Source organism: Sminthopsis crassicaudata, chromosome 6, assembly GCF_048593235.1.
Source record: "Sminthopsis crassicaudata isolate SCR6 chromosome 6, ASM4859323v1, whole genome shotgun sequence".
Taxonomy (NCBI): Eukaryota; Metazoa; Chordata; class Mammalia; order Dasyuromorphia; family Dasyuridae; genus Sminthopsis; species Sminthopsis crassicaudata.
In genome coordinates, this window is record NC_133622.1 from 201,344,483 (window position 1) to 201,371,409 (window position 26,927).

At 39.1% G+C, this 26,927-nt stretch overlaps 1 protein-coding gene across 41 annotated transcripts in view; it reads left to right on the top strand.

The window, feature by feature from the left end:
- Positions 1-26,927, top strand: part of SOX6 (SRY-box transcription factor 6) — a 701,644-nt gene that overhangs the window by 569,304 nt on the left and 105,413 nt on the right. For 21 of the 41 annotated variants that reach the window (XM_074275188.1, XM_074275205.1, XM_074275189.1 and 18 more), the window contains 3 exons: positions 6,256-6,379; positions 16,736-16,815; positions 18,524-18,646. In XM_074275188.1, coding sequence (XP_074131289.1) covers positions 6,256-6,379; positions 16,736-16,815; positions 18,524-18,646 — 327 coding nt within the window. The remainder of the gene's footprint in view (positions 1-6,255; positions 6,380-16,735; positions 16,816-18,523; positions 18,647-26,927) is intronic. The other 20 variants (XM_074275217.1, XM_074275219.1, XM_074275213.1 and 17 more) reach the window with 3 other exon arrangements.

Genomic DNA, 26,927 nt, shown 5'->3' on the forward strand with positions numbered 1-26,927 from the left:
AAATGCTACTGTCTGCTACTGCTCTTGGTTCTTTCTTCTAAGCTTTTTCTACATGGTGGCTTTTGGTATCCTTGGACATGTTGTTAGCCTTCACACTAACCCACACCCACCCAAATCAAAGCTTAATACTAAATATCTCAACATTCCCTGAGTATCATCCAATCCGCCTTTTTGGTTTCCACCTTAATTAATGAAAATTAATTTATTGTTGATGGTTCTGAAATATACTGATATACTTTTAGTAATAGCAGAATACATTTATAGTGTGCTTTAATATCTGTATATGTTATCTCAATTCATCCTTCTTATAGTATTCTGATTTTACAACTTGGTTCCTCTTCCACACAAGTCTAACCCTTCATCCACTCCAAGGGATCCTAAATCCCCAGAAGGAAGGACGTGTTCTTCCCAAGCAGTAGAATTCATCAAATGCTTTGGGGGAGGGAGAGCTATTTCCACAGGTTTTTGTTTACCCATAACAAGAAAACTTTGCATTTGCCTGTGACATGTCGCTCAGTTCTGTTTTCTGATCCCTGTTAGCCTGGGATTGAACTGTGCTTCCTTAGCATTCTGAAAAGAGCTCTCAAAGAACAGCCTTGCTCTTCTGCTTCTTCACTCAGTCTTCTACTGGCAGAGAGCTTTCTTCTTTGTCCTTGACAGAGGGTATTTTTAAAGCTTTGCAGCCTGTATCTTACTTAAAATAACTTTGGAGCGCATTTTGCATTTGGGTTGAATGACCACGGTTAGTGGATAAACTACAAAAACCAAACGAGAAAAAAATATCGGAGGAAAGAACAAGTGATGAGGCTGGGTGGTGTGATGGGAGGATTAGAGCTCAGGAGTCTGGTTTGCCCCCGACTTCTTTCTTCACCTGCTTAGAAAAGAAAAGAAAAAAAGGTCAGAAGACTGAACTAGGTGATTTCTGCTGCACCTTCTGACTCGAAAATTCTGCAAGACCATATCCTGGAAATCAATAGAAGAAAGTTACAAAGCTCTATTAGAATGAGGATTTGATAGCAGTCATACTATTTCAATTCTAGAACCCCATATTTTGGTACTTTTGAGTGGGCATCCTCACCATACCTTTCCATCCAATGGGATTCTTGTTTACTTCTCTGGATGACTTCTCCATCAAGGATCCCCTTACACCCAGATTGCCATTCTCTGGTTCTTTGACTATTTGTAGGATCTCTTCCCTGCATTCTTGATGCTTTCTGACATGATTGACCTACTTCTTTTCCTTCCTTCACTCTGGTTTTGATTTATAATTAGTGAACTAAATGAAATAATCTGTTCATCTTTTCTCTGCTAATGCTTACTGGAAGAGAATATGGTATGGTGAGGAAAAGCATTAGGCCAGGAACTAGTATGACTTGACATAAAGCCTTATATTCAGCTAACACTCAATAGATGTTTGTTTAATTGAACTGAAAATTTTTTTAATGAATTCAGTTGATAGTAACTCCAGCTCTTAGTAAGTAACTTTGTTTCTTTACTAGTATGGTAGAGGATTGGCTGATTATTCTGTGATTATGATCTATGTTTTCTTCTCTTTCTTCCTTTATTGATTGGGCCGGTAAACTTTATTGTTTTCTGACATAGGATCATAGATGTCATAACCGTTTTGCAACATCTTATTCCTCTTTAAGATTTTGTGGCAGAAAGTGATTTCACCTGACTCCTAAGGGACTCACTGATGTGCTGCTGATGTGATCTATGGAGTGGGGGTTGTCACCAAGTGATGGCAGGCACCAAAAGTTGGGGTTCAGTCATGTGAAGAATGCACAATGGCCGTTCTCCTTGGCAAATGGTAGATTTATTGAGGGAAAGGAGTACAGACAAAATGAATGGGAAGTGGGAATGGTAAATATGAAATAGAGTGGGAGAGACATGTTCCAGTAGCAACGTTCCATGAAAAACAATTACCAGTAGAAAGGGAACACCCCATGAGGTTGGAGCATGCCCTTAGCTGGCAGGCTAAATCCTGAAAGGGACTTAGCACCCCAAAGTGGGGTGGGGAAGCATAGTGGAGTTAGGGGAGCTACCACGTGGCAGGGGGTGAGGGAGTGCCATGATGGCTGACCCAAAGGAAAATAGCAGCAAAATCATGGGCCATACATAGTTATAGAGGGAAGGGACATGACTGGGATTCCTGATAGGACATGGCAAGGTAAGACTGCTAGAGACCTCTACAGAGAGTCCCTGATGATCCCATGGTCACTCTCTGTTCATATAGGTATGGTGTCTGAATCTGAGTTGGGAGGATTTATGAAAGTGATCCAACCTCTCAGCCACTGTAGCAATTGTTTCCCCAGCATCCTGGATGGGTCGACATCTGGCCTCTGCTTGCATAGTACCAAGGGGGAGGAGTTTTCAACCACACAAGGAAGTCCAAGTTTTGGGTGGTCCTAGAAATAGGTCAGTTATTGGGCAAAAGAAGGAAGATTCCTTGCTAAAATCCCAGGCCTGACAGTTTGTCACTGTCCCTTCTTGCTTCAAATTCTGCCTTTTGGAGAAACTTAAAAGCCCAGACTCACAGACCGTTAGAGTTGGAAAGGACTTTTGTAGTTTAGTCATATCTAACCCTCTATGACCCAGTTTGGGGTTTTCTTGGCAGAGATGTTGGTGGGGTTCACCATGCCCTTCTCCAGCTCATTTTACAGATAAGAAAACTGAGGCCAGATTTGAAGCCAGGCCTCCCGACTCCTGGCCTGATGTGCCTCTCCTGCACCATCTGGCTGCCTGGGAAGCCAGGGATGTGATTTTATGGATGAAAAGACTGAAGTCAGAGGAGAAAGTGATTTGCCAAGTTAGGATTTGAATTCGGACTTTTGTGGCTCAAAAATCAACATTCTTCCTTTTTCTACATGACAGTCTTTCAAATTTTAGAAGAAAGTAATCTTCCCTCTTCACCCAAGTCTTCTACCCATCCTTGGGTAGAATTTTTCTGTGATTTCATCAATTCTCTTACACCATGATTTCCAAACCTCTCCCCAGCTCTCATATTTTAGCAAAGGACCTTGGTTTAGCAGAAAGTGTGAGTGACAGCTTGGTTCAGATCCTGGCTCTGCCTCTTAGTGCCTTTGTGATCTTGGGCAAAGGCTTTGAATTCTCTGGGTCTCAAGTTCCTCATCTGTCAAATAAAGGGTTGGAATGAGATAACTTGCAACATTCTTTCCAATTCTTAATCTATGATGCTGTGAATACTGTAGCACAGAAATCTTAAATCTGACCATGCAGAAATGATTCTACAGTTCCTCCACCTTTCAGGATTCATCTTCTCCAGAAGAGAACAAAGTATTCATTTTTTAACCAAGCAGCATTCAAATGTACCCATACTTTTGCTTTATGGAATCATAGAATTTTATCCCTGGAAAGGAACCTTAAAAATAATGCAGATTTCTCTCTCCCCTTATAAAGAGATAAGGAAATTGAGGGAAAGTCCAAGTTTAATAGGTAATTAATGATGTTGGAATTGCAGCCCAGGTTTCTGCCCTCCTCTCCCCCTCCCTATCCTCTCCTCCTCTTCTCCTTAGTTGACCAGCAGCATCCCTAGCATTGTTCCAAAGAGTTAAAGGCCAGAAGCAGGCACTTGGGGGATCAGCTCCAATTTAACCAAGTTAAGCCTGTACTCCTAACAGTCAAAAGCCAGGGCTTACTTACCTCAGCTAAAATGAAAGAAATAGCTGCCCAAAGCTAGTTTCTTCCACGCCCCACTGGCAAGGTAGTAATTGCACAAAGACCTTTTTATTAGAAGTTGATTTTCCTGAGAAATGAATTCAGAAAAATACTGTAAAGTGTTTATTTTTCCCTTGACCTTTATTAACCTACATCTTTGGGCCTTCCCCAGAGAAAAGTTGTTGGTAAATTAAGCCTTATGGACACACACAGTAGCATTTCTGTACTGCATCAGTGATTGTAGAAAGAGTAGGGAGATGACAAGGAAATTTGGCACTATTTAAACAATGTCATAGGTCAACATATGGGATTTGACCAAAAAAAAAGGTTTAAGAATTAAAAGGGGGAGGTTTGCCATTTAGTTTCACTTTTTAATAGGATATGGGGTGACTTGTGGTCAAGAGACCTGGGTATGAGTCTCAGCTCTGTTCTTTTCTGGGGCACCTGGGTGACTTTCAGTAAGTCACTTAACCTCTAAGGGCCTCAGTTTCTTCATCTGTAAAATCAAGGAGTCAAACTAGAAGCTCTCTTCCAACTGTGACATTTGGTAACTCTGTAAATGGTTCCCTTTCATACTAGGAAAGAAGTCTGCAAACGCTCTTTGATTTGACTTGGTAATTCTTTTTAATACTTCCTAGTTTTGATATATGTTCCTTTAAATGTTTACTTTCCTTTAATCAAAGTAGATTAAAAACTGGCTCTCTGATATCACAGTGTTGAAGGCTAGAATAGAAACTACCCCGTAATGCTATCTAGCATCAGAGCAAGAGATGTTTGCCAAAGGATTCTACTGTAAGCAAGAGAGAGAAGTTGGAAAAAAGGCAGAGATATTGTAGGAGGCAGGCTTTCATCCATCCCAGCCCTCATTTTTTATATATAGCATACAAATGCTGATAGAAGGTGAAGAATTTTCTCCTTTTGCATTTTTGTGCTCTTTGATACATTTATTAAGGTCAAATGAAATTTGATATAGTAGGATTTATTCGGAAATGCTCTCTGAATACAACGCCATAATTACTGAGCTACACGATCGTACACAGGGCTGTAAAACTGCTTAGACAGACAAGCAATTTATATGTTACACCGAGGTGTGTATAGCAAAGAATATTAGTCTAATTGGGAGCCAAGATGTGGTGGTCTTAAATCTGAAGCATGGTATGGAGGCGGGGAGAAGGGGGTAGGGATTTCTAGGAAGCCTGCTAAACGTACTGCTGTAAGGCTGTAGAGTGAGCTACCTGAGGTGGAGCGATACTACCTTTTGAGTATATAACTGCTGAACATTATTTCCCAACCCAAACACTAACCCCATATTACAAGACAGAAAGACACCCGAATATGGGAAGGAGAAACAGCTAGATTCTGTCTTAATGTTCTATCTATTTAGTATTTATTCATCAATCTTGTATTTATTTTTTATCTATCATTCATGTATTTGTCTTTTATCTATTTTGTATTTAATCTTTATCTGTCTAGCATGTATTTATCTTTTAGCTCTACCTTATATTTATATATTTACTTGTCTATCTTTTATCAGACTATCAGGTACTTATTGACCTATATTGTATCTGTCTAGCATTTATTTATCTATCTTTAACTATTTATCATGTATTTATCTTTCTATCTTTTCATTTATTTATTTGCCTTTTCTTCATATCCCGATCACTTAGCACAGTACCTAGAACATGCCAGGTGCATTGCTTGTTGGCTTGATTTGAAGCAACCTGATTAGCTTTTTCCCTTCTTCCTTGCAAAAGCCATACAGTAAACTCTCAACAAATTCCAGTCTAACAAATATTTATCGATTAACAGCTGTGTGTCCAGCACTCTTACAGGCTTTGGGGGGTGGGGGAGGTTTAAATGGCATGTGGCTCTTAACCTTGTGAAATTTAGAATCTAGAAGGAGAGGGAGGAGGTGGTCAGAACTATGTTAGAAAAATGATGTATTTAGCTCTGGGAATGACAGGCTGGAGATAGGAAGAGGCAGGGAAGCCAGTAAGGTGACTTTTTGTAGTTAATAACTTAAAACAGGCTACTCACCTCGGGGTTAGAAAAAATGGGACCTTTATAATAAGGAGAAAATGAGTCTTTAAAAATAGTTAACTGCCTAAAAACAGAAGGAAAAGGATAAGAATATATTCTATTCTTGAGTCTTCTGTATTCTCATGTATAAAATGAGGGTACTAGGCTAGATGAGGTGTCTATGTCTCATAGATCTCATCAACAATGTGGAATCCTTCTCTGAATAATGTTTTTAAATGCATTAAAAATAGAGAATTACAAAGAAAACAATTTTAGGGAAATAATTATCCAAATTTTAATAAAAAGTTTATGCATTCAAGATTGACAAACCCTGGACTAGATGATTTCTAGAACCCTTGTTGCTCTGTCAGTCTTGGGATTCTAGGTTTGGTAATTTGGATAAAATGTTATATCTTTGTCTGGGTTTAGGAACAATTTTGAATAGGGGTAAGGGAAGAGGTGGTTACGGGAGCACATGGATCTCTATAAGCAATGGAAAATAAATACCTGTCAAGACATATTTGCACTATGTCTGATCATAGGCTCTCTTCTGTTTAGCAGGTTCAGGGTCACATGCCTCCGCTCATGATCCCAATTTTTCCACACGACCAGCGGACACTGGCAGCAGCTGCTGCTGCCCAACAGGGATTCCTCTTCCCCTCTGGAATACCGTACAAACCAGGTAAGCAGAGGGGTCTGCAGCTACTTTTGAAATGCTGTTAGAAGAACTCAGTTGTTTGTTTTTTTGTTGTTTGTTTTGCTTTGTTTTTTGCTTGGGAAGTTCAGACTACATTGAAGCATTTGTCCATACAAGAGATGGGTGGAAATGAATAGGATACTCAGAGGTTTAGCTGCAAGTTATGCTAAGACTATAAGGAAATGCTAGGCAGATTGGGCATGGAAAACCATTTATGTTTTACTCAAAAAATAAAGCGTGGCTTCCCAGTCGTCCTATTTTTAGTATTGTCCTCTGGTAAAAATCTTTGGGACTTTTATTTGAAACCCGGTGGTATGATATTTAAGAGGAAGACTAGTAGATGTTTTTAGGTATGCCCTTCCCTCTATAGTCAGTAATTGCCTATATTCTCTTTCCGAGAGCTTTGATATCCCAGGGGGGAAAGGTCACATGCAATATAAGATGTTAATCCTCACTGTTTGTTGTCTTCTTTTTGATGTGAAAAACAACAATAACAAAAACCAAACAAACCCAGAAACTAGTGTAATATACTGGCTTGCCACTAATAGGTAACATTTAGACTTCTTTTTAAATAATAAAGCATCCAGGAGCTCCTCCTCATTCGTTGCCAAGTCTTGAAACAGGTCACATAACCTTGCAGTAAAATATGTTTTGAGATGATTTAGCAAATGTTATGATTTCTTTCTTTATTCCTCTGAGTTTACTGGACTCCTGGGGAATTCAATTAGGGCCATAATGGTTTGAAGCTACTTTCAGAGCCTCCTTGTAAACAGGGCTTTAAATGTTTAAAGATCTGTTGCCAAAGGAATCCACCGTAAGAAGATAGTTAAGTAAATAAAAGTCAACCTTATTTTCATTTGTGCATTCTTTGTAAGTGACCTCAGCCCAGAAGCAGTGACCTTGTTCTGCTCATTAATAATTTTTTGTGTCAAGTTTTTTTTTTCCATATATTAACCATCAAATCATAGTGCAGCAGTTCCTTTGGACTTAAATCATGGAGTTTATAAAGTGATCAAAGACATCAGGTTTTATCTGTCTTTCTTCATCCTTTTTTTTTTTGTTCTTTCCTTCCTTCTTTCCTTTTTTCTTTCTCCTCCTGCCCTCCCTTCCTCCCTCCCTCCCTTCCTTCCTTTTTCCCTTCCTTCCTTCCTCCCTCCCTCTCTCCCTCCTTTCCTTCCTTCCTCCCTCCCTCTCTCCCTCCTTTTCTTCCTTCCTCCCTCCTTCTCTCCCTTCCTCCCTTCCTTCCTTCCTTCCTTCCTTCCTTCCTTCCTTCCTTCCTTCCTTCCTTCCTTCCTTCCTTCCTTCCTTCCTTCCTTCCTTCCTTCCTTCCTTCCTTCCTTCCTTCCTTCCTTCCTCCCTCCCTTTCTCCCTTCCTCCCTTCCTTCCTTCCTTCCTTGCACAGGACTTCAAAGTAGCTTTTTAAAAAAAAGTCAACCAAAGGAACCCAGGGGATTTATCTCTTTAACTGTTGATGAGGGTTGCTTCATTGTCTTTGATTACTGTTCTACATTTAGTAGAGAAGTCTTGCCTTTGAGGGAAAGCACAGAATGTTTGATAAAACCCAAAAGATTACAGAGATGGAAAAATAAAGGAACTTGTCATCTTGGAAGATTGAAAATAATCTTCCAAAGTTCATTCTTAGGTTTCTGGCTTGAATGAAATTCAGGCTGGGAATGAGTCAGAGTCCTGGGGCCTCTGGGGGAGATCATGGGGAATGGAAGAAAATAAGATGGGTATCCTTTGACTTTCTGACCTATACTCCCCATGGAATGGGTGCCAGTCATAAGAACGATATTTATATTCTTCTAGTGAGAATAAAATTCAGTGAAAATATGCCCTAAATTCTCTTTTGACAAGTGGATAAGATGCTTTTTAATGTTAGGATTGAACCAATCATTAATCATGACCTTGCCTGGGGTAAAATGATCTGGATCAGAGTTATCACCCTTGTCCTTATTCCAGGACTAATAACATTTAAGCTGGGAAGGGACACTTCAGTTGAAACATCAAAAAAGTTAGTCATCGGCAGATTTTTTGTTATTGTTGTTAAATAAAAATGGCTCACAAAAGACTACTTCTAATAGATGATTGAAACCTTTGGTTTCAATCTGTCAAGAGAAGTAGCAGTCGTACCAGTCATTGTAGATCTTTAAATTGGCAAAATACATGTTGATAAAGACATCTATACTCTGGATACCTCTTTATGATACATTGTAATTCTGATTTGTAGAGAAAGCATACAAATTATGCTATGTAAAATTCAGGCATAAATATAAAAAGAGCAGCAACATCTTTTATGTGTAGGCAATGCAGAAGGTCAATGGCAGAAGAAGGGAATTATTTCTTAGAAGGGTGGACTGAAGAAAAAGATTCTACTATGAGGAAGGGGTCAAAAGAGATCCCTTTGCAAGTCTCTTGAAATGCATGTGAAATGGAAACGAAATCATTAAGAAACAATATTTCAGAAACCACAAAACAGACATTCATTTAAATTTCCCCTTAAACTTCCTGCAGTAAGTGTCATCGAAAGCTTCATTAGCCTTTTTCATTGAGAAATAAATGGCTATCTCTTAGAGAAAACCTCATTTTGTGGCTTGGGGATCATGTTTTGGTCATAGCTGTAGAAATCATTATCTTTTTTTCCCCAATGAAAAAGGGCTATAGCAGAGTAATGCATAACTCGGACATTTGTTCTTTCTGAAGTGGAAAGAAAGGGATCCATGGGAACTTCCTTCCAAACACTCTGGTTTTTCTATCATTTAAGCAGTAATCTGAACGGGTAGAAAGTCATATATCATTACAATACAATGCTATATAATTAGCTATAATGCAATGCAATGCAATATAATACAACAAAACAGTACAATACAAAAAACATTTATAAAGTACCTACTATTTGCAGAATACTATGCTTAGGTTGCTCCCTTTTTGGAACTCATAGCCTCATGTAAGGAAAGAAAATAAAAACAGCTAGCTGTAATACACAAGATTATATGTTCAGTGTGGCAAACTTGTCTAACTGTGGTAGACTAATGGGAATATAGTAAGACCATTTTGGAAATCTTCAGAGAAATTATTTCTTTAGCTTTAGCTATAATATTTTTTAAGGATTTACTTCAATCAGGCAGCAAGGAGTGGTATGAAGGTATAGGGCACACCAATAGAGTATAGGACAAAAGTATAAGAAATTACATAGGATCATGAAATAATAGATTGAGGATGAAAAAAGAGCAACCCAATAAGCCTAAGCATCCCCATTTCCTTCAACAAACTTGTTATATGTCTTGCTCTTGAATCTTTTTGTCATCATGATGTTCTCCTCTGAACACACTCCAGAAATTTATCTCCTAAAATGTGCCCAGAACTGAAAATGATACTCCAGAAGTGGTTATACTAAGAAGAGATTAATATCAATATTAAGGTTACTTTTTTTCTGGCCTGACAAGAGGCAGGATGGGTCTCATGTGTTTTGAGTTAGTTTGTTTTGGCAAGAATGAGAAATGCTGTTTCTGTAGCCCCCTGGTCCATGCTGCTGGGCACTTTTTCTCAAGGCACAGTCAAACTGACAATGCCATGCCCACAAAGTGCAAGAGGGAGCAGCAATTTTCTTGTTAACTTGAAAATGTGCTGCCATTGATTTCCTAGCAGAATGTGTGTGACATGGTGTGTCTGAGTTTGTCAGTATCAAACAAATAGAATCTTGATCATGATTAAAACATTACATTAAAAGAGAGGAGACACTAGCCTGGGATAGCACATTGCCTTTCTGTTAGGTGGCTGGGGTCCTTACTGATATTTTTAGTTTAATGTAAAGTGGGTCTTCCTAACAATTGGATTGGAATATTTTGTTTTCAAGAGGTACTGGGTTTTCTATTACTGGAGATCTTCCATCAGAGACTTGATGGCTGCTTATTAAAAATGCTATAGAGCTAATTACTGCTCAGGTCATGATTGGCCCAGAACACTGCTGAGGTTTTGTCCAACTCTCACATTCTGTGAGTCTATATTCTAGTCCTCATTGTCCCAATTCAGTACTCAGTGAGGGAGCTGAGAGGAACTACTCTATTTTTTCACTTTTCCAAGTGGACAGCTGACATCACTTTCTAAGAGTAGAGTTAGAAGAGACTTTGAAAGTCGCCTAGTACAATCCTTTCATTTGACAAAGGAAATTGAAACACAGAGAATGGGAAGGGTTTGCATTAAGTTCAAACAGCAGGTCAGTGGTGAGTCAAGAATCCATCATAGAATCACGAAACTGAAGGTGTGTCAGAGGCCTTTTAGTTCTAATTGTATATGAACAAGAATCCCTTCCTCCTTTGCCCCATTCTCAAATATCTCTGACAGGTAATTATCTAGTCTTCTCTTGAATACCTCAAATCAGAGAGAACTATTTCAGAGGTAGCACATTCATTTTTTTGATAGCTCTAATGAATATTTTCTTCCTTTACATTAAATCAACATCTTTTCTGCAACTATTGCTCCAAGTCCTGCCCTCTAAAGCAAAAAAGAACACTTCTAATTCATCTCCTACATTTCTATCCTTCAGACTTTAAAGACAACTATTCTGAGCCCTCTTATTTTTGTTTTCCTCAAATTGGGCATCCTTAGTTCCTTTAACAAGTTGGTATATAGCATGATCTTGAGTATCATCATCATCATCATCATCATCATCATCATTATGATCTTCTTCTTTTGGACACAGTTCAGTACATCAAGGTTTGTCCTAACAAGGCTCTCTGAACCGAACATAATATTTCTGAGGCTGACAAGCACCAGTAGGATGATCATTTCTTTTACTTTAGATACTGTAGCTCTCAACATAATTTTAAGATCTCATTAAATTTTTTGGCTGCCATGATAGACTATTGACTCATATCAAACTTATAGTACCCCAAAAGCCTCAGATCTTTTCCAGCTATTCATGCATAGAATTTGAACTCTTTGCCTCTCCATGCCTTTCCCATCTTGCTCTTACAGAGTGGATTTTTTGAACCCAAGTGTAGAACTTTTACTTATTTTTCTATTTAATTTTTCCTTATTGGATTCAAAGTACATGCAAGTCTCTGCAAATCTTATAGGGCTGTATAAGTGGCCAGTTGTTATGCTTATTCCCAGAATAAGGCTCTTTCCATTGCTGAAGCGCAGAGTGCCTTCATACATGAATATGGATCACATATGAGTCATACATGAGTCAGGACCTGCAGTAGAAGAGCCCCCAGTAATACTTTTCCAAGTTTTTTGTTTTCTCTGTTCTTCCCATGTACTTTTATAAATGTTTCCAAACAGGCAGAGTCCCTACAGCGGTAATCTCAGTGGGTCAGAAGAGAGAAAGAATGAGCCAAATCCTTTGTATTTCAGGGGGAGGGGAAGATAAAGCTTTAGTTAAACTGAAGAGAATGGGCTAAATTTTACCATTGAGGACTTTTGAGGACTTTATTCCAAAAGTCAGCCACAAGTCTGACATTGAACAGAAGTAGAGAAAAGTATTGTTGTAAAAGCTTGATAGTTTTGATAAATTTAGGAAGTTCTAGTGTCTCAGTACAGTTCCTTTGCTCTTATATATGGGGTTTACTGAACCTAGCTTCATTGCAGTTTCTACAAAAAATTAGGAACTCCTTTGCTTCTCATCCAGGGCATGCTGCTCTCTCTGAAATGCTCCTATTCTGATAGAATGCCTGAAAGTTTTAAAATTGGGTGCAGCTTTCCACGAGTTTTAAATACCATTAAAAAATTAAAAAAATCTTTCTGATAGCCTGGAGATATTAACAGACAATGGCCAGAGCTGGGAGGCTCTGGAGGTCAGGTTACAAAATGGGCATTATTGTGCTCATTGGATTTCAGAGGCATTTTTCTTCCACCTTTGGTAGCAAAGGCCAGATTATACCGGAACCTCAAGCTAACCTGTTCCAACATGCTTCGTGTCTTTTGTACATATTTAAAAAGAATGGGTCCTCACGCAAGCATTTCAAATCCAGAAACAAATTTGAAAAAAATTGCTACAACATGTTGACTGATTTCTTGCCAAGTCAGCTAGTGCGAGCTTTCTTGATCGACTCTTATACTGAGAAAATTAGAGGGGAAAGCATGTACCTTCTGTAATTAAAAATTTAAACCTCCTTACACCCTCAATGCTCACTTTCTTTAAAACAAGCTAACTCTTCTCTCTCTCTCTCTCTCTCTCTCTCTCTCTCTCTCTCTCTCTCTCTCTCTCTCTCTCTCTCTCTCTCTCTCTCTCTCTTTCTGTCTCTCTCTCTTTCCTTTTCTTTCTGTCTTTCTTTCTCCTTCCCTCTTTTCCCCTTCTCCTTTCTTTTTCTTCTCTTTTCTTTTGCCCCATATCTTATTCCTTTTTCTACTTGTGCCTACCTTTTTATCTCTCCTCCAGCCCGCTTTGCTTTTCTTCCTCCTTTTTTTTTGCCTCTCTCCAGGCTTCTGTTCTCCCATATTCCTCCTACTGTTCTCTCCCTTGCTCCCTCCCTCCTCCTGTCTCCTGTCTCCCTCTATGTTAACAGTGTACTCTGTTAACTCAGGTGTATTAACTTTTCCTTTTTTGTATTGATACAATAGCATGGCCTTGGGAAATGACCTTCTACAGATTACATTCAGATGCATAGATTCAACCCAGAAGAAAGGTTAAAAGACATTTTTTAAAATGATGCTTGTCAATAGTAGAAGGAAAGCTATTTGTAGCCAGCAGGTGAGCTGGAGAATACTGCAGGGTGTGGCAGAGATACTAATAAATTAAGTGCCAAGCCCAAAACTGTAACACACACACACACACACACACACACACACACACACACACACACACACACACACACACTCACACACCAAGGGGGGAAGCCCCCCCACCCTTAAACCCTACCATGCAGCTATTTCCAACCATAGAAGCATGACAGCTATGAGAAAGGAGTGCCGTGGGGAATTCTTTTAGAGTTTGATTTTTTAAAAAATATGTTTGACATGGAAAATGTTTTAGTACAAATACGGCAACTGGTATTAAACTTACCAAAGGGGGGGGGGGGGAGGGAGGAATTGCAGTGCAGTGTGGAGCAAGGATGAATAATGCATGATATTTAAAGAAAGCACAGCCCGAATGTTCCGGGAGCCGTCCATGCTGATAGTTTGAATGGCGATTTTTTTTTTTTTTCCTATTTAAAGCATCATTAATTCAGCATCTTTGTGATGTTTTTTAACCTGGTAAAATATTGACCAAAGAAACATGATTTAACTTAGATTAGCGTATTCTTTCTTCAAATAATTTAGCTTAAATATTAAGGAGATCAGTGGAATTATTTAAGCATCAAGCGACAATCATTTACTATAAAAATAATTTGATCTTGTTATCTGTTTAAAGAAAAAAAAAAAGCACACCGCCCCCACATAACAGTGAGAGCTAAAATCAACCTCATGGAAGGGGGAAAAGCAAGATCCGATATTTTGAACATTGCTCCATAGGAGACCGGCACAATATAGTGTTAGTGAGTGCATTGTCGCTTAGCTCCATATGCAATCAGAAGCCAATTGTTACTGGACTGTGTACAAGCACACACTGTGCTCAATGGTCTGATGAGGTATTATGGATATGATGCAAAGAGACCGTGTGGATTAGAAGCTCACAATTTGTTAAAAAGTGAAAGCAACTTAACATTTCCATTGGGTCAGCTGAATAGCTCTTCATGTGGCAAGCAGAATGAACTAGATCTTAGGATTCTGGGAATCCAGGAAGGGTTCAGGTATAGAAATTTAAATGGACGTTCTAACCTTTGAATGGCCCTTGATACATTCCTTGGGATCCCTCCACATTCCATCTTCATTATTGCATTCTGCATTCAATGTGAAAAAGTTCATGCAAAACAGCTTGATTATTATAAATGTCAAAAATGTGCAGAGGAACAGCCTATTAAAATGTAGCCTAGAGACAGTACATAACACTGACTTTAAATAAGGAGCTAGAGCCAAAGTGATACTCCATTAAATCACTGTTATTGGGTAATTTCTCCATCAGTGTATTAATTTTTGTTTACAGGTCCCCCTGCCCCCAGTAAAGTCCTTCCTAGTATTTCTCATATCTTCAGGCCACCAAATGTGGCTGGTAGCCCTGTGAGGCAGAAGTCCCTAAAGTCATTCCCTTTTGAAGATTGTTCATAGAGTCAGATGACTAATCTACTGAGATTTACCATTAATATTTGTCCATGCCCTACACCTACTCATAGCCTCATGATGGGATCAAAGACTTAATAGCTAAAAGGGCATTTAGAAGTCACTAAATCCAACCCTTTTGTTTTACAGATGAGAAAACTGAGAGCTAGAGAGGTTAAGTCATTTGCCCAAGATCACACAGCAAGTCTAAAAGCAAGGATTTGAACCTGGGGCCTCGGGCACTGAGGTTGGCATACATCCTGGTGCACCACACATATCCTCTGTCAGATTGCCTCATTTCTGGGCAAAATGTGGTCTGATTTTATTAAATTATTGTTGGATTATATTTGTAAAGTGCGAGGGTGTTTATGATTCTGTGCCAGGGATTAATATCAAATATCTGAACAGGATTGCTTTGCCACAGGACTATGTGATCTAAGGCATCGTGGCATTTGGCATTCCTATGATCTTCATTGTAGCAAAGTGTCCAATAATTAGTTGTATTTTAATATTTAAAAATTGTCTTAGGAGTTAGTATTGTGAACAGTGTGAATGTGGATTTGTGAAGTAAGACCTGAAAGAAGCTTTTCTGATCTCTTCCCTCCCCACCTTGTTGTTAATACTATCCTCTTAATATTCTTTTATATTTTCTTTGCATTTATTTTTGGGGTGCTATTTGTCTACTTATGAGAGATAGTATGATATAGTGGATAGTAGGATAGCCTTGGGGACAGAAAACACTGGGTGAAAATCCTGCCTCTCACCTACACTGGCTCTATAATCTTGGGGCAAGTCATAATCTCCCTGGGCCTTTGGGCCAATTCTCTTAAATTATACAGCAGCTGCCATTTCTTAACCGGGGAACTGCCTCCAGTGATGAAATTATAGATCCATCTTATCTCCTTATCTGTACAGGTTATTTTTATTTGACTGGAATTTAAGCTCTTTGAGGACAGGAACCATGGGGGGAATTATCTACCTAAATATTCATAATACAAAAGCTGGCATAGAGTGGAGAAAAGGGAAGAGAAAATGCATCTATGATTTCATCAGGCAAAGTAGTGGGCTTCCTGATGACAAGATTCCTGTCGGTGTACATCACAAATGTCTCTGTAACCTGGAGTCTTAGAGAGTTGTCCGAAGGACAGAGTGCTTAGAAGGACTTGTTTAAGGGCACATGGCCAGTATGTGTCACAAGTGGTCCTTGTCTCCATGGCCAACTTGGTCTGTCTCATCATACTGAAAAATGTTTGCTGAATGAATGAACAAGTCTACTAAATATACACTAGGGAGATCTTACCAATAAAATTGATTTCTTTTGGGATATCTAATTAGTTTTTTTAAGCATGATATTATTCTCCATTCTGTTATTATTATGTAATGTTGGGGGAGCTACTTTCCCTTTCCAGGTCTCAATATCTTCATTTGTAAAACGAAGGAGCCGGTTTCTTAGAGATAGTCTCTTAGCCTTTATTTCAGTGCCAACATTCTATGAATTTCTTTAATCTTCATGGTCTTTTACCACCCAGGGAGGGCCTGCAAAATAAGACTTCCCAGAAAGCTGGTGGCTGAGATTGTGTAGTTCAGTCCTCTCTATTGGATGAAGACGATTTCCCTGTGTCCCTCTGTCTCTGTCTCTGTGTGTTCATCTGTCGTTCTATGTTTTTTTTTTTTTTCTTTTTCTCCCCGTCTCCCTCTGTCTCTGTCTGCCTTCCTGTTCACAGCCCCAATTCAGGAGCACTTGAGAAGCTCCCCATTTCATCTTCTTTCTTGAGCGCTAATGCCTTGTTTTGCCTCCTGAGCCAGGATGTTTCCCTAAGCCATTTGCAGCTCTAATAGAAAAAGCCTGTACACATCCTTGGTGCACTGCATGTCGAGTTGGCTTCGAGATATTTTTGTACTCCTCAAAAATGATGTATTACATGATTTGTAATGGAGAGAACATGCTTGAATTGCACATTTAATTTTTTTTCTCTTTCCCATCACATTTATGCATTGCCAGTTTGCCTACTAGCAATTTCACTCAGGGAAAGTTCCAAGGTAACACTACAAGTCTGTGCCCAACACAGCCTTTTGTCTCTGCAGATGTTTGGGCTTAAAGCAGTACTGTAGAGCCCAAGCAACATGAAGACTCTGTTTGTACTTGTCTGCTATGATTCTCTGCTCATTGTCTAAACCTGTATGCATTGTTCTCTCCGACAGGTGATAACTACCCCGTACAGTTCATTCCATCAACAATGGCAGCTGCTGCTGCTTCTGGACTGAGCCCTTTACAGCTCCAGGTATGTGCCAAAACAAAAAAAATGTGGGCCACCAGCCAACACTTTAGTGGAAAACTGCTAACCAGCTGTATGCTAAATAATGGCCTGAATGTTAAATAATTTTTTAAGCATAGCCCAGAAGGATTAACACCTTATGTACTTACCATAAGACAAATAGGAATGCTGACTGCCAACTTCAGTATTTTAAAAGGGGGAAAATAACATGATGACTTAGTCTTATGTATTACAGAGCATTTGAGTCAATCGTTGCTAATGAATATGTGCCCAGTTGTTTTTAGATGTGTTGAGCATAATCTCCCCTGTATTTCTTTCCTTTTTTTTTTTTTTTTTTAAATCAAAATTGCTTCTTCCCCAAATGGGTTTTTTCACACTCCTCCTCACAGGCATCCAAGCAATGTTTTGGGTGTTTTGTTAATTTTTGCCCCTTATGGAGGGAAGGATGGGCTCTTTCTTCCTCATGGCTTCATAATTGACCACCCTAAGAACTTTAAGAAGACTCTGTGTACATTTGTGTAATCTCATTCAACCTTTCCAGTATTGGGATCAGAGGTAGGGCCTCTGGTCTTAGCCCATTAGTTGCCTTCATTCATGAAATTATTCAGGGTGAGAATAATTTAAACATTAAGCAAATAACCAACAGGTCCTATCTTTGCCACTCACTCCCCTGGGTGACTTTTGATAAGCCTCCTTTCCTTTCAGTTGCTCCATTTGTAAAATGAGGGGGTAGCCTCCATAATATCCAAATGCTTTTCTAACTCTGTCATTCTAAAAATAGTTTTTCATTGAGAGATATGTCTTTATAGTTAAAAACACAAATATAAGATTGTCAAAAATATCAAGTATTTAGAATTAGAAATGCTAGAAAATGTGGGATAATGAACATGTGAAGAATGTGGGGAATAGTCCATTAAAATAGCATTTTCATTTTAAAATTTCAGTGTTTAAGGTTCCTAAAGAAATCTAGGGGATTTGTATTTTACTAATCATGGTTATTAGCTCCCTCACATATTTCTGCTCTCTGTCTACTTGTTTCAACCTCCAAAACAAGCAATTTCATAATAACAACAACATCACTTTGTATTTCATTTTTGTGTGGCCAAGTTGGAGATGATGGGGCCCTTTCTAAAGGCTCCGCCTCCAGTAACTGTCTCAGCCTTGCTCAGGGGTCTCTGTTTATAGGGGACAACTCTTGCTTTCTTGTCTCCTCCCTTCTACAAGTCAGTTTTGCTAATCAACCACTTCCTGTAGTCATTGAAAATGGTAAGGGAGGAAGGGACACAGGAACCAATAATAATAAGGCGTCATGCAAAGATTGTTGGGGCATAACTTTTGGACTTCAAGTCAGGATGATTTGATTTCAGACCCTGCCTTTGACAGTTATTAGCTTTGTGATCTTGGGCAAGTCAAATATCTATGGAAGCTTTGATAACATCATCATGGATGTGCTGTGAGCTGTGCAGGTGGAGAGAATTCCCCATCTAGACAATGTCATTTCTCCTTCTCCATTCTCATTCAAATGTATCTGTTTGCCCAAAGCAAAAACATAAGCCCAAGACCTTGAGTTAGCATTTTTCTAGGAGAAAAGAGGTCTCAGTTTGTCCCTTGTTGGTGTGGTTGTTGCCCCCAAGTTGAGAAATGTCTGGTTTTGTGACTCAGGTTCTGACAGAGTGTTTGTTTGTTTTTTTTTGCTGGCTACGCTACTAAACAGAAAGGGCATGCCTCCCACCCACAAATTAGCCCAAGACTAAAGGGCCTAAGTGAACGTTATGGCAGGAATTTGGATACCTTTGAACATGGTGGTGGCCAGTCTTACAACCACAAAAAGATTGAGGTATGAATGCTTCCGTTGATGCTTCTGTGGGCGGGAATGTTGTTTGTTCCAACATACTCCCAGCTTTTTCTGAAAGTGGGGACCAGGGGAGCCCATCAGGTGAGGAGACCTCGAAGGCAGCTCTCTCTCCTTGAAGAGAACCACAACAGAACCTAAGCAAGGCTCCCAGAGACCATTTCTGTAGATTAAGTTTCAAATTTGTCTTCCTTCTTCTTCCCCTTTCCTTCCCCTTGTCTTGTTTTGTAGTTTCAAACATATTCCACAGACTTTGTTTCAGTTGATTTTCATACCTATTCTCGTGAGACTGGCAGGACTAGGGTTTTGATTTTGCTTCTGCAGAAACTGAGGCACTAACATGTGCTCAAGATTACACAAGTAGATCAATGACCAGGGCCCTTAATCACTCTCAGCCTCAATTTCCTCATCACTAAATGGGGAATGGGGATAAAAAGAATGCCCCCCTCCCTGAGTAGTTGTGAAGATCCTATGACTTAACAGCTGTAAAAAGTCTTTGTAAACCTTAAAGGACTATATAAATATTAGTTATTATTTTTATTTTTGTTGTTTAGCACCAACAGGGAAGAGATGCCCCTCCATCCATTTCGCTCTTAAAAGATTTTGACTTCCTCTGCTCGGTCTCTGTATTTTGGAAGATTTTAGTTCCATGTACGTTAGAATTATGAGTATTTGGTGTGGCCCCACCTATTTAAAACATATTTTTTTATAGATCGCTGTTATGTCTTGGGGTTGGAGGCAACAGTTTCATTTGTGATAATTTTTTTCCCCAGTACAATTTACTAGTAGAGTTTTCCAGGATATTTTGAGGTCTATGTTTGTAATAGGAAATTTAGTATTTGCATTGGCATTAGTATTAGTATCTATTGTGTCTGAGGGAGAGAAAGCAGAGTCACCTGAATGTCAGAAGTGGGTCTGGGCGATTATAGGATTATAGTTAAACAGGCCTCCCTATCTAGGGCAGAAGGCAGGAAAAACTGAGTGCTTAGCAGCACCATGAAGACAGGTGGCTTTGGCTCAGACCCCAAACAAGCTCCATCCTTTGTCTTTATTTTCCCCCTGGGTCTGGGTCCCCACTTGTCACTTCCTTCTCCTTCCCCAGTATATTTCTGCCTTGCTCCATCCTTCTATATTTGCTTTACTTTGTGTAACTACCTCCTTCCTCGAACCTTGCTCTCTCTCTCTCTAGAGCCCTTTCCCTTTCTCTCTCCCTTCTTTTCACTGCAGCATCTAAAAATCTGGCATCTGTTTGGTGACTGGAAAACATGAACCCAGATTTCTGTTTGCCAGGTCCACACAGTGCTGTGTATACCACTGCTGATCCATCTGCACAACACATGCCACATGCCAGTTGCTTTAATTAGGGTGAATGGGGAGTCTATTAATGAGGGAGCCCACGCAGCTTTCATTTGGAATTTTGACTGACCAAGAGCTCTTCTCGGCCCCTCTGTGTCTTGCCCTGTTTTCCCTGCTCACTTCACTCGAGTTTCCCCCTGCCTGTCAGGAAAGCTCGCCCAGGCTGGAGAGTACATGGCACACAATTTGGCAAAGATTGAGCCTGCTTGCCAGGCGGGTTTCCCAAGCCTTCCCAGCATGGTTACGACTTGATGCCCGGGAAATCCCAGAACAGCTCGGCTGACACGTATCTCTTTAGTCCTTACATACAGATGCTGCTACATGAAATCTGTGACAAACTGCCCTAGGATAATCCCCCTTCTCTCAGTTTTGCAGCAGGTTTGAAAATTATTATTATTATTATTATTATTTGAAGAGCTGCTTTCATTTTGAGCTAAGGATATTCTCTCTGTCTCCTCCTTCCCACCCCCATCTGTTTGCAAGCTAAACAAGGAAATGCCACAGCTCTGTCAACAGCTATGATAAACTGTTGATACTAACGAAGCATTACAATTATGTTAGCTGAATTCATTCCTAAATACAGGTTCCCCAGGAAAAAAAAAAAAAAAAAAAAAAAAAAAAAACTTATGTCAAATGTGCACATATGCACGCGAGTGCACTGTGGTTCCGAACATATCTGCTTGCATTGACCCTTGCCTTGCCCTGCAGAGTTTGTCACTTATAACACAAATGAGGTTAGGCAGGTCTCAACCAACTTATTCTGTAAGGTTGAAGTTCTATAACTGAAGGAAGCAAAGGTATCTAAAATGGAAAAACCCTTTCAGAGTAGCCTGATTTAACTCCTTTCCTACCTTCCCTCTCTCCCTTCCTTTCCTTCCTTCCTTCCTTCCTTCCTTCCTTCCTTCCTTCCTTCCTTCCTTCCTTCCTTCCTTCCTTCCTTCCTTCCTTCCTTCCTTCCTTCCTTCCTTCCTTCCTTCCTTCCTTCCTTCCTTCCTTCCTTCCTTCCTTCCTTCCTTCCTTTCTTCCTTCTCTTCCTTTCATCCTTCCTTCTTTCTCTCCCTCTCTTCCTTCCTTCTTTCTCTCCCTCTCTTCCTTCCCTTCCTCTCCTCTCCTCTCCTCTCCTTCCTTCCTTCCTTCCTTCCTTTCTTCCTTCCTTCCTTCCTTCCTTCCTTCCTTCCTTCCTTCCTTCCTTCCTTTCTTCCTTCCTTCCTTCCTTCCTTCCTTCCTTCTTTCCCTTTCCTTCCTTCCTTCCTTCCTTCCTTCCTTCCTTCCTTCCTTCTTTCCTTCCTTCCTTCCTTCCTTCCTTCCTTCCTTTCTTCCTTCCTTCCTTCCTTCCTTCCTTCCTTCCTTCCTTCCTTCCTTCCTTCCTTCCTTCCTTCCTTCCTTCCTTCCTTCCTTCCTTCCTTCCTTCCTTCTTTCCTTCCTTCCTTCCTTCCTTTCTTCCTTCCTTCTTTCTTTCCCTTCCTTTCCTTTCCTTCTTTTCCTTCCTTCCTTTCCTTCCCTCCTTTCTTCTTTCCCTCCCTTCCTTCCTTTCTTCCTTCCCTTCCTTTCGTCCTTCCTTCTTTCTCTCCCTCTCTTCCTTCCTTCCTTTCCTCTCTTCCTCTTTTCCCTCCCTACTTCTTTCCTTCCTATTACCCTTCCTTCCTTCCACCCTTCCTTCCTATTAGAGACACAATAATGACCTTTGATTGTTGTACTGGGTACTGATCCAAGGCTCTGCTCACTGTGCCTCAGGGGCATGCTATTGTAAGAGGGAAGGCCAAAAAGAATTCTATTTTTAGTTGAACCATTCAGCAGATGGAGGCCTGCATACTCGTCTATTTGAAGGTTGACGAGGTTTGAACCATTAATTTTGATAACATTTTTAACCCTGGGAACAATCAGAAACTGCAACTCTAAGGTTACAATGCTTTTGACCTTTAGAGAACAGAGGGCACTCAGTACAGTAAACAATATATTACATTTCTACTTATTCTGATTCTCTCACACATATAAATTTCAAGGCACGGTTGACATTTGCTTTCCTCAGCTATTTTAGCATTGGTCCTTAAAGTAAGCCAAGAAGAATGTGTAGGGAAAAGGGGCCGATGTAATGTGACAGTCATGTAAATACGGTCCTTTAAATAGCTCAGATGTTAAATGTGGCCTTTTATGAAGAAATATAATTTTTTTTCCTCAGGAACTAGGCTCTTGGTGACTTATTTCAATGAAAAAAATGGTTTAAGAGGATTGACTCTATGTAGTTTCTTCCAAATGGAATACAACCTTAAAACCACTTTTTTTTTTAATTGAGACAAATATTGCCCGATAATTGTAGCTTAGACTAAAAGTAGTTGGGCACTAGTCTGGTACCATGTCCTGTGAGGAAATACACCTGCCCTGTGCCTTCTTATTAAATGATGCATGCTCTTCTTCAGCAAATACAGCCGTTAAATATCACACAGCTTAAGTATTTCTAATTAAAATATCTCCATGTGTCAGCATATTGGTAATGTATTATTTTAATCCATTTATTTTGTTTATGAAACAGTGACATATGTTTAGATTGTGAAATATATGAGCCTTAAAAATCACTTTATTGAAGAAAATTAATTCCTACAATACTGTCTCGGTAATGTGTTCACTCACCCAGTCAGTCACTGGCGGCACTGCCAGTCTTAATGTTGGTTAGACACACTTAACAGTTTTATCTGACATAACCATCTAGGAGAGAGGCAATAACAGGTTTGTTGCCAGCCTCCTCCCAATAACAGTCCTCCCCCCATCACCCCCAGCTACTGCTGGATATCAACCAAGGGGTTTTCCTTTTCTTCTTCTTTCTTCTGTCTCTCTGTCTCTGTCTCTCTGTGTCTCTCTCTTTCTCTCTTTGTTTTTTTTTTTTTTTTTTAACACAATGAAGAATGTTGGAATGAGTAAATGGACAGGAGATTCTGAAAGACCAATCAAAATTAAAAACCAGCTAGTTACCTTTTCAAAGTTAGACAGAGTAATTTGTTTGTCAGCGGGGAGATGTTTGGGTCAGCCCTGAGATAGAGTGACTGTCAGCGGGAATTCCTACAAGACAAGTAATTTCACTCCATGTATTACTGACAGATTGCTCACTTCTCTGAATCACCAGAGAAAACAAACTTAATATTGTTACAGGCAGAGTTTCTGTCTTCATTAGCCTCAGAGAATGATTTTTATCGCACACTCAAAGACTACCTAGCTTTAGTGGGACATATTTTAACCGACTACTTCTTATAACGATAGTGTGAGTAGTGACCTAATTGAAGGGAATAGTAAATGAAAATTTGGAAATAGGGAAATGGCTATGTAAATAATTTTTCCATTTTATTCGATGGGAATTATGTATAAAGTATAGAGAAAGCTGAAGGAAAGGGGCTTAATTAGAGCCGTAAGGCACTCTGAAAGACTATACCAATCAGAAGATGTGCAAAAATGAAACCATTCCATTCCTGCCAAGTTTGCAAAGATGAAAGAGAACAATTGAAGTTTTGCAAAAGTGAATACAAACACATATTTTATTTAAATGATATTGTCAGCTTCTAAGGAGAAATAGAAATGGAAAGAGGGCCCATCAGGATTGGGAAATGTTACTATTCAGACTGTCTCTTTCTGAGATTATATTCGCTTGAGCTGGAAATCATAAAAGTATTCCATTGTGATAGCATTGGAATGTGAATCGGGCTGACCTGGGAGGTTGGAATTTGACATGGACCAAATGAATGAGTGAAGGGTGAACCTTGTGATGAAGGGGAGGAAAGAGAGGCAAAAAATCTCGTTATTTAGGATAGTAAACATAGGATGGCACTTTGAAAAGGGGGTGGTTGTGTTCCCCATTAATCACCCTCTTATTTTTGCTCATTCCCTATTTTACAAATTTGCTATTTACTTATTCCCTTTCCCTGACTCCTTTTGCCACCACAAACCACACATACCCTTTGGGGTTTATAAGGAGATAAGGGACAGAAAATGGTGAGAAGAATGGAGCCAGAGTTGAATCAGGATAGAGTATAAACCAGGATTGTAAAATTCTAATAGAAATAGATTCCTGGATTGCATGTTGACTTAGAAGACCACAAATCAACATCATCTATGTTGCATTATATTTTTGTTTATTTTGTTAAATATGTCCCAATTACATTTTAATTTGGCTTGGGCCTCACTTGGGAATTATGGGACCAGTGAGTTTGACACCTCTGGTGTTAAGGGATCCAGGATGCACACCTGGTATTTGGTCATATCTAATACCTCACTTTGGATCTAGATGCATTATACTTTCTAATGGTGGCTTGGCAGGGGGACTACATCTAGGTGCCCTAGGAGTTTAAATTTCTTATGGGTACTCCTTTGGAGGGATTCAGAGGAAGATGGTAAAAGTAGTGAGAGTGCCTTTTATGAATTACCCAAAAGTCTTCAATTCATATATGGATTAAAAATATAGCAAATGAAATGTACCAGATGGTTGAAGGGATGAGATGCTAAAGGACTAGAGGATAGAGGATAGAAAGGCCTTTTAATAAGACTTTAGCTTCAGAAAATATGATTTCTCTTTGCTTCCTTTTATAGAAGAGAAATTTATGTCCCACGACTCCCTTTCAGCCATTGACAGCTAAAAACAGCTCATAAGTCTATTTAAATTTTTTTTCTAAAACCTTGATTTTTTTCCCCTTAGGTACCATAAGTAATACCTTGGGGTTGAGGAAAAGTGGATTCTAGCAGATAGAGCCTTGGGTGTCTGCAAATTGATTTAGAGCTTTTTAGTGAGACATTGAGACATACTCGTTTATTCATTGATTTTTTGATCACCATATCTTGTTCCTATGGGTGCAGAGCACAGGGGTAGATGCCTGATGAGCATCTATCTTCATGGAACCTAAGTTAAGTAACTATGATCCAATGATGTGACCTAATGGAAAAAACCCTGCATTTGGAGATAGAGGACCTGGATTTACAACTTAATACATTTTATTTGCAGGGTTTGTCAGGTAGATTGTGTTTATTGATCTTCTCTTCCAAGGAATAGCAGATATTTCTGTTGTTGACAGGCTTAAAAGTATTGTTCATGTCACGTATATTATGGGTTGTTGTTCATCCTTCATTCTTGAAGAGGACCATGGTATCAAGAAAGTGATGCCACGACATGCAAGTGAACTGGATTTAACTGAGAGTGGGCTAGGCAAGGTCATCGGCCTCACTTTTTCCCAAGAGCTATCTGGGTCCCGTAGTGAGATGTAGATCAGTCCTGATCTATGTATTATGGGCTAAGTTAGAGCTGAAGGAGTGGGTGTGGTTAAAGATACATCAAAAGGTTGGAAAGCAAATAACTGAATCTTTCTGAAGTCTGTTTCCCAACCACACCATGTTTGCTGCTTTTAAGAAATAGAAATCATAAAGAAATGGAATTTAAATGTTTTGCTGTATCAGGTGGCAGAACAGGCAAAGCAAGGACAAAAACATTTTTTAATCATATGTTAATTGAATGGGATTCTGAAGCTACAGCTGAATGGGTTTTCCCTTCAGACGTGCCCCAGTTGAGTGATAAAACTTCTGACCAGTAGAGCCAGTATATATTTATTAATTCTGTGTCTATTGCCTCCTTGCCCAATTCCTTGGGAGAAGAGTATGGTAACTGCAAGCAGTAGTGTGTGTCTTATGAAGTCTGCATTTGTCTCTGTGTACCATCCATGCAATGAGTTAATTTGGAGAAAAGTTTACACAATTTAAACCTCACAAAAGTACTTTGCAGCCCTTAAAGTGATATAAAATTCAAGTTATTGTTGTTAGAAAATGTTTCACTTCAATTCATTCTCCCCTCTTCTAAATACTGTGACTAATCTGTCTCATTCTCTCTGTTTACTCAGGGCTAATATCATAAGATTTGATCAAAGCATGATCAGAGTATAGATTTAAAGTATAGATTTAAAGCCATAAGCTATGTTGGAAAGAATATCTTGTCCATCACTCTCATTTTCTGTCTTCTAGGGAAGTATCTGAGAGATGTGGTAATAAACTTATAGCTACTTGACTGACCTGAAATTTCATATTTCTGCATATTCCCCTTATTGATTCAAATGGAAAGGGTTCATGTCTTAGAGCACCACTTCATAAGTTACTGTTGATGTAAAAAAGTCATCAGCTCATGGTGAGGGTCTGGTGATTATGAATGAGCTCTAAATTTCACTAGAATAATCTTTAAACAATAGTCATTTAGTTTATTACCAGTCCCTATGATGAAATCATTAATTAAAAAAAGATATATATTTCATACATAACTAAGGTTTTTTGTTGTTTAAAATCTTCATATCTTTGTCTCCTACTCAGAAAACCACTAACTCATAATGCTTAAAATAAAGCTGTTTTTAATCTATGTATTTGTTTCCAAATTATAGTATCTGGGGATATTTCACATTAACTCATCCTGTTAAGTCATCTCATCACTTATTGTAGAAATGGAATTAACTGTTAAAGTGTTATGTTTTATCCCTTGTCAGGGAATCACCCATGATAAAGTTGTAATTATCATCTTATCGGTATTGCAATTACTTTATTAATTAGAAAACAACTCATCTGCCATTAAAGGGGACTTTAGGGAAACCCCAAGGATTAGAAAGTGATATCATCAGTGAACTCTGAGAGATACCATGTTACTTTTTGAAAGTAAATGATAATGTATGAGAGTTGTATTTCTTATTAATGACCAAAACAATATTCTTTCTCATTGTCATTATAATTTCATTTCCAGTGGGGACACTCCTTTTTTGTAGAAAGATTTCCCATTTGGTTTTCCTTCTTAGAACAGTGAAGCAGAATCACAAAATTACAGAATTTCAGAGTTGGAAGATACTTCAGTGACCTTCTAGTCCAGCCAGGATTCCTTCTTAAACCATCCCTAACAGGTAGTTGT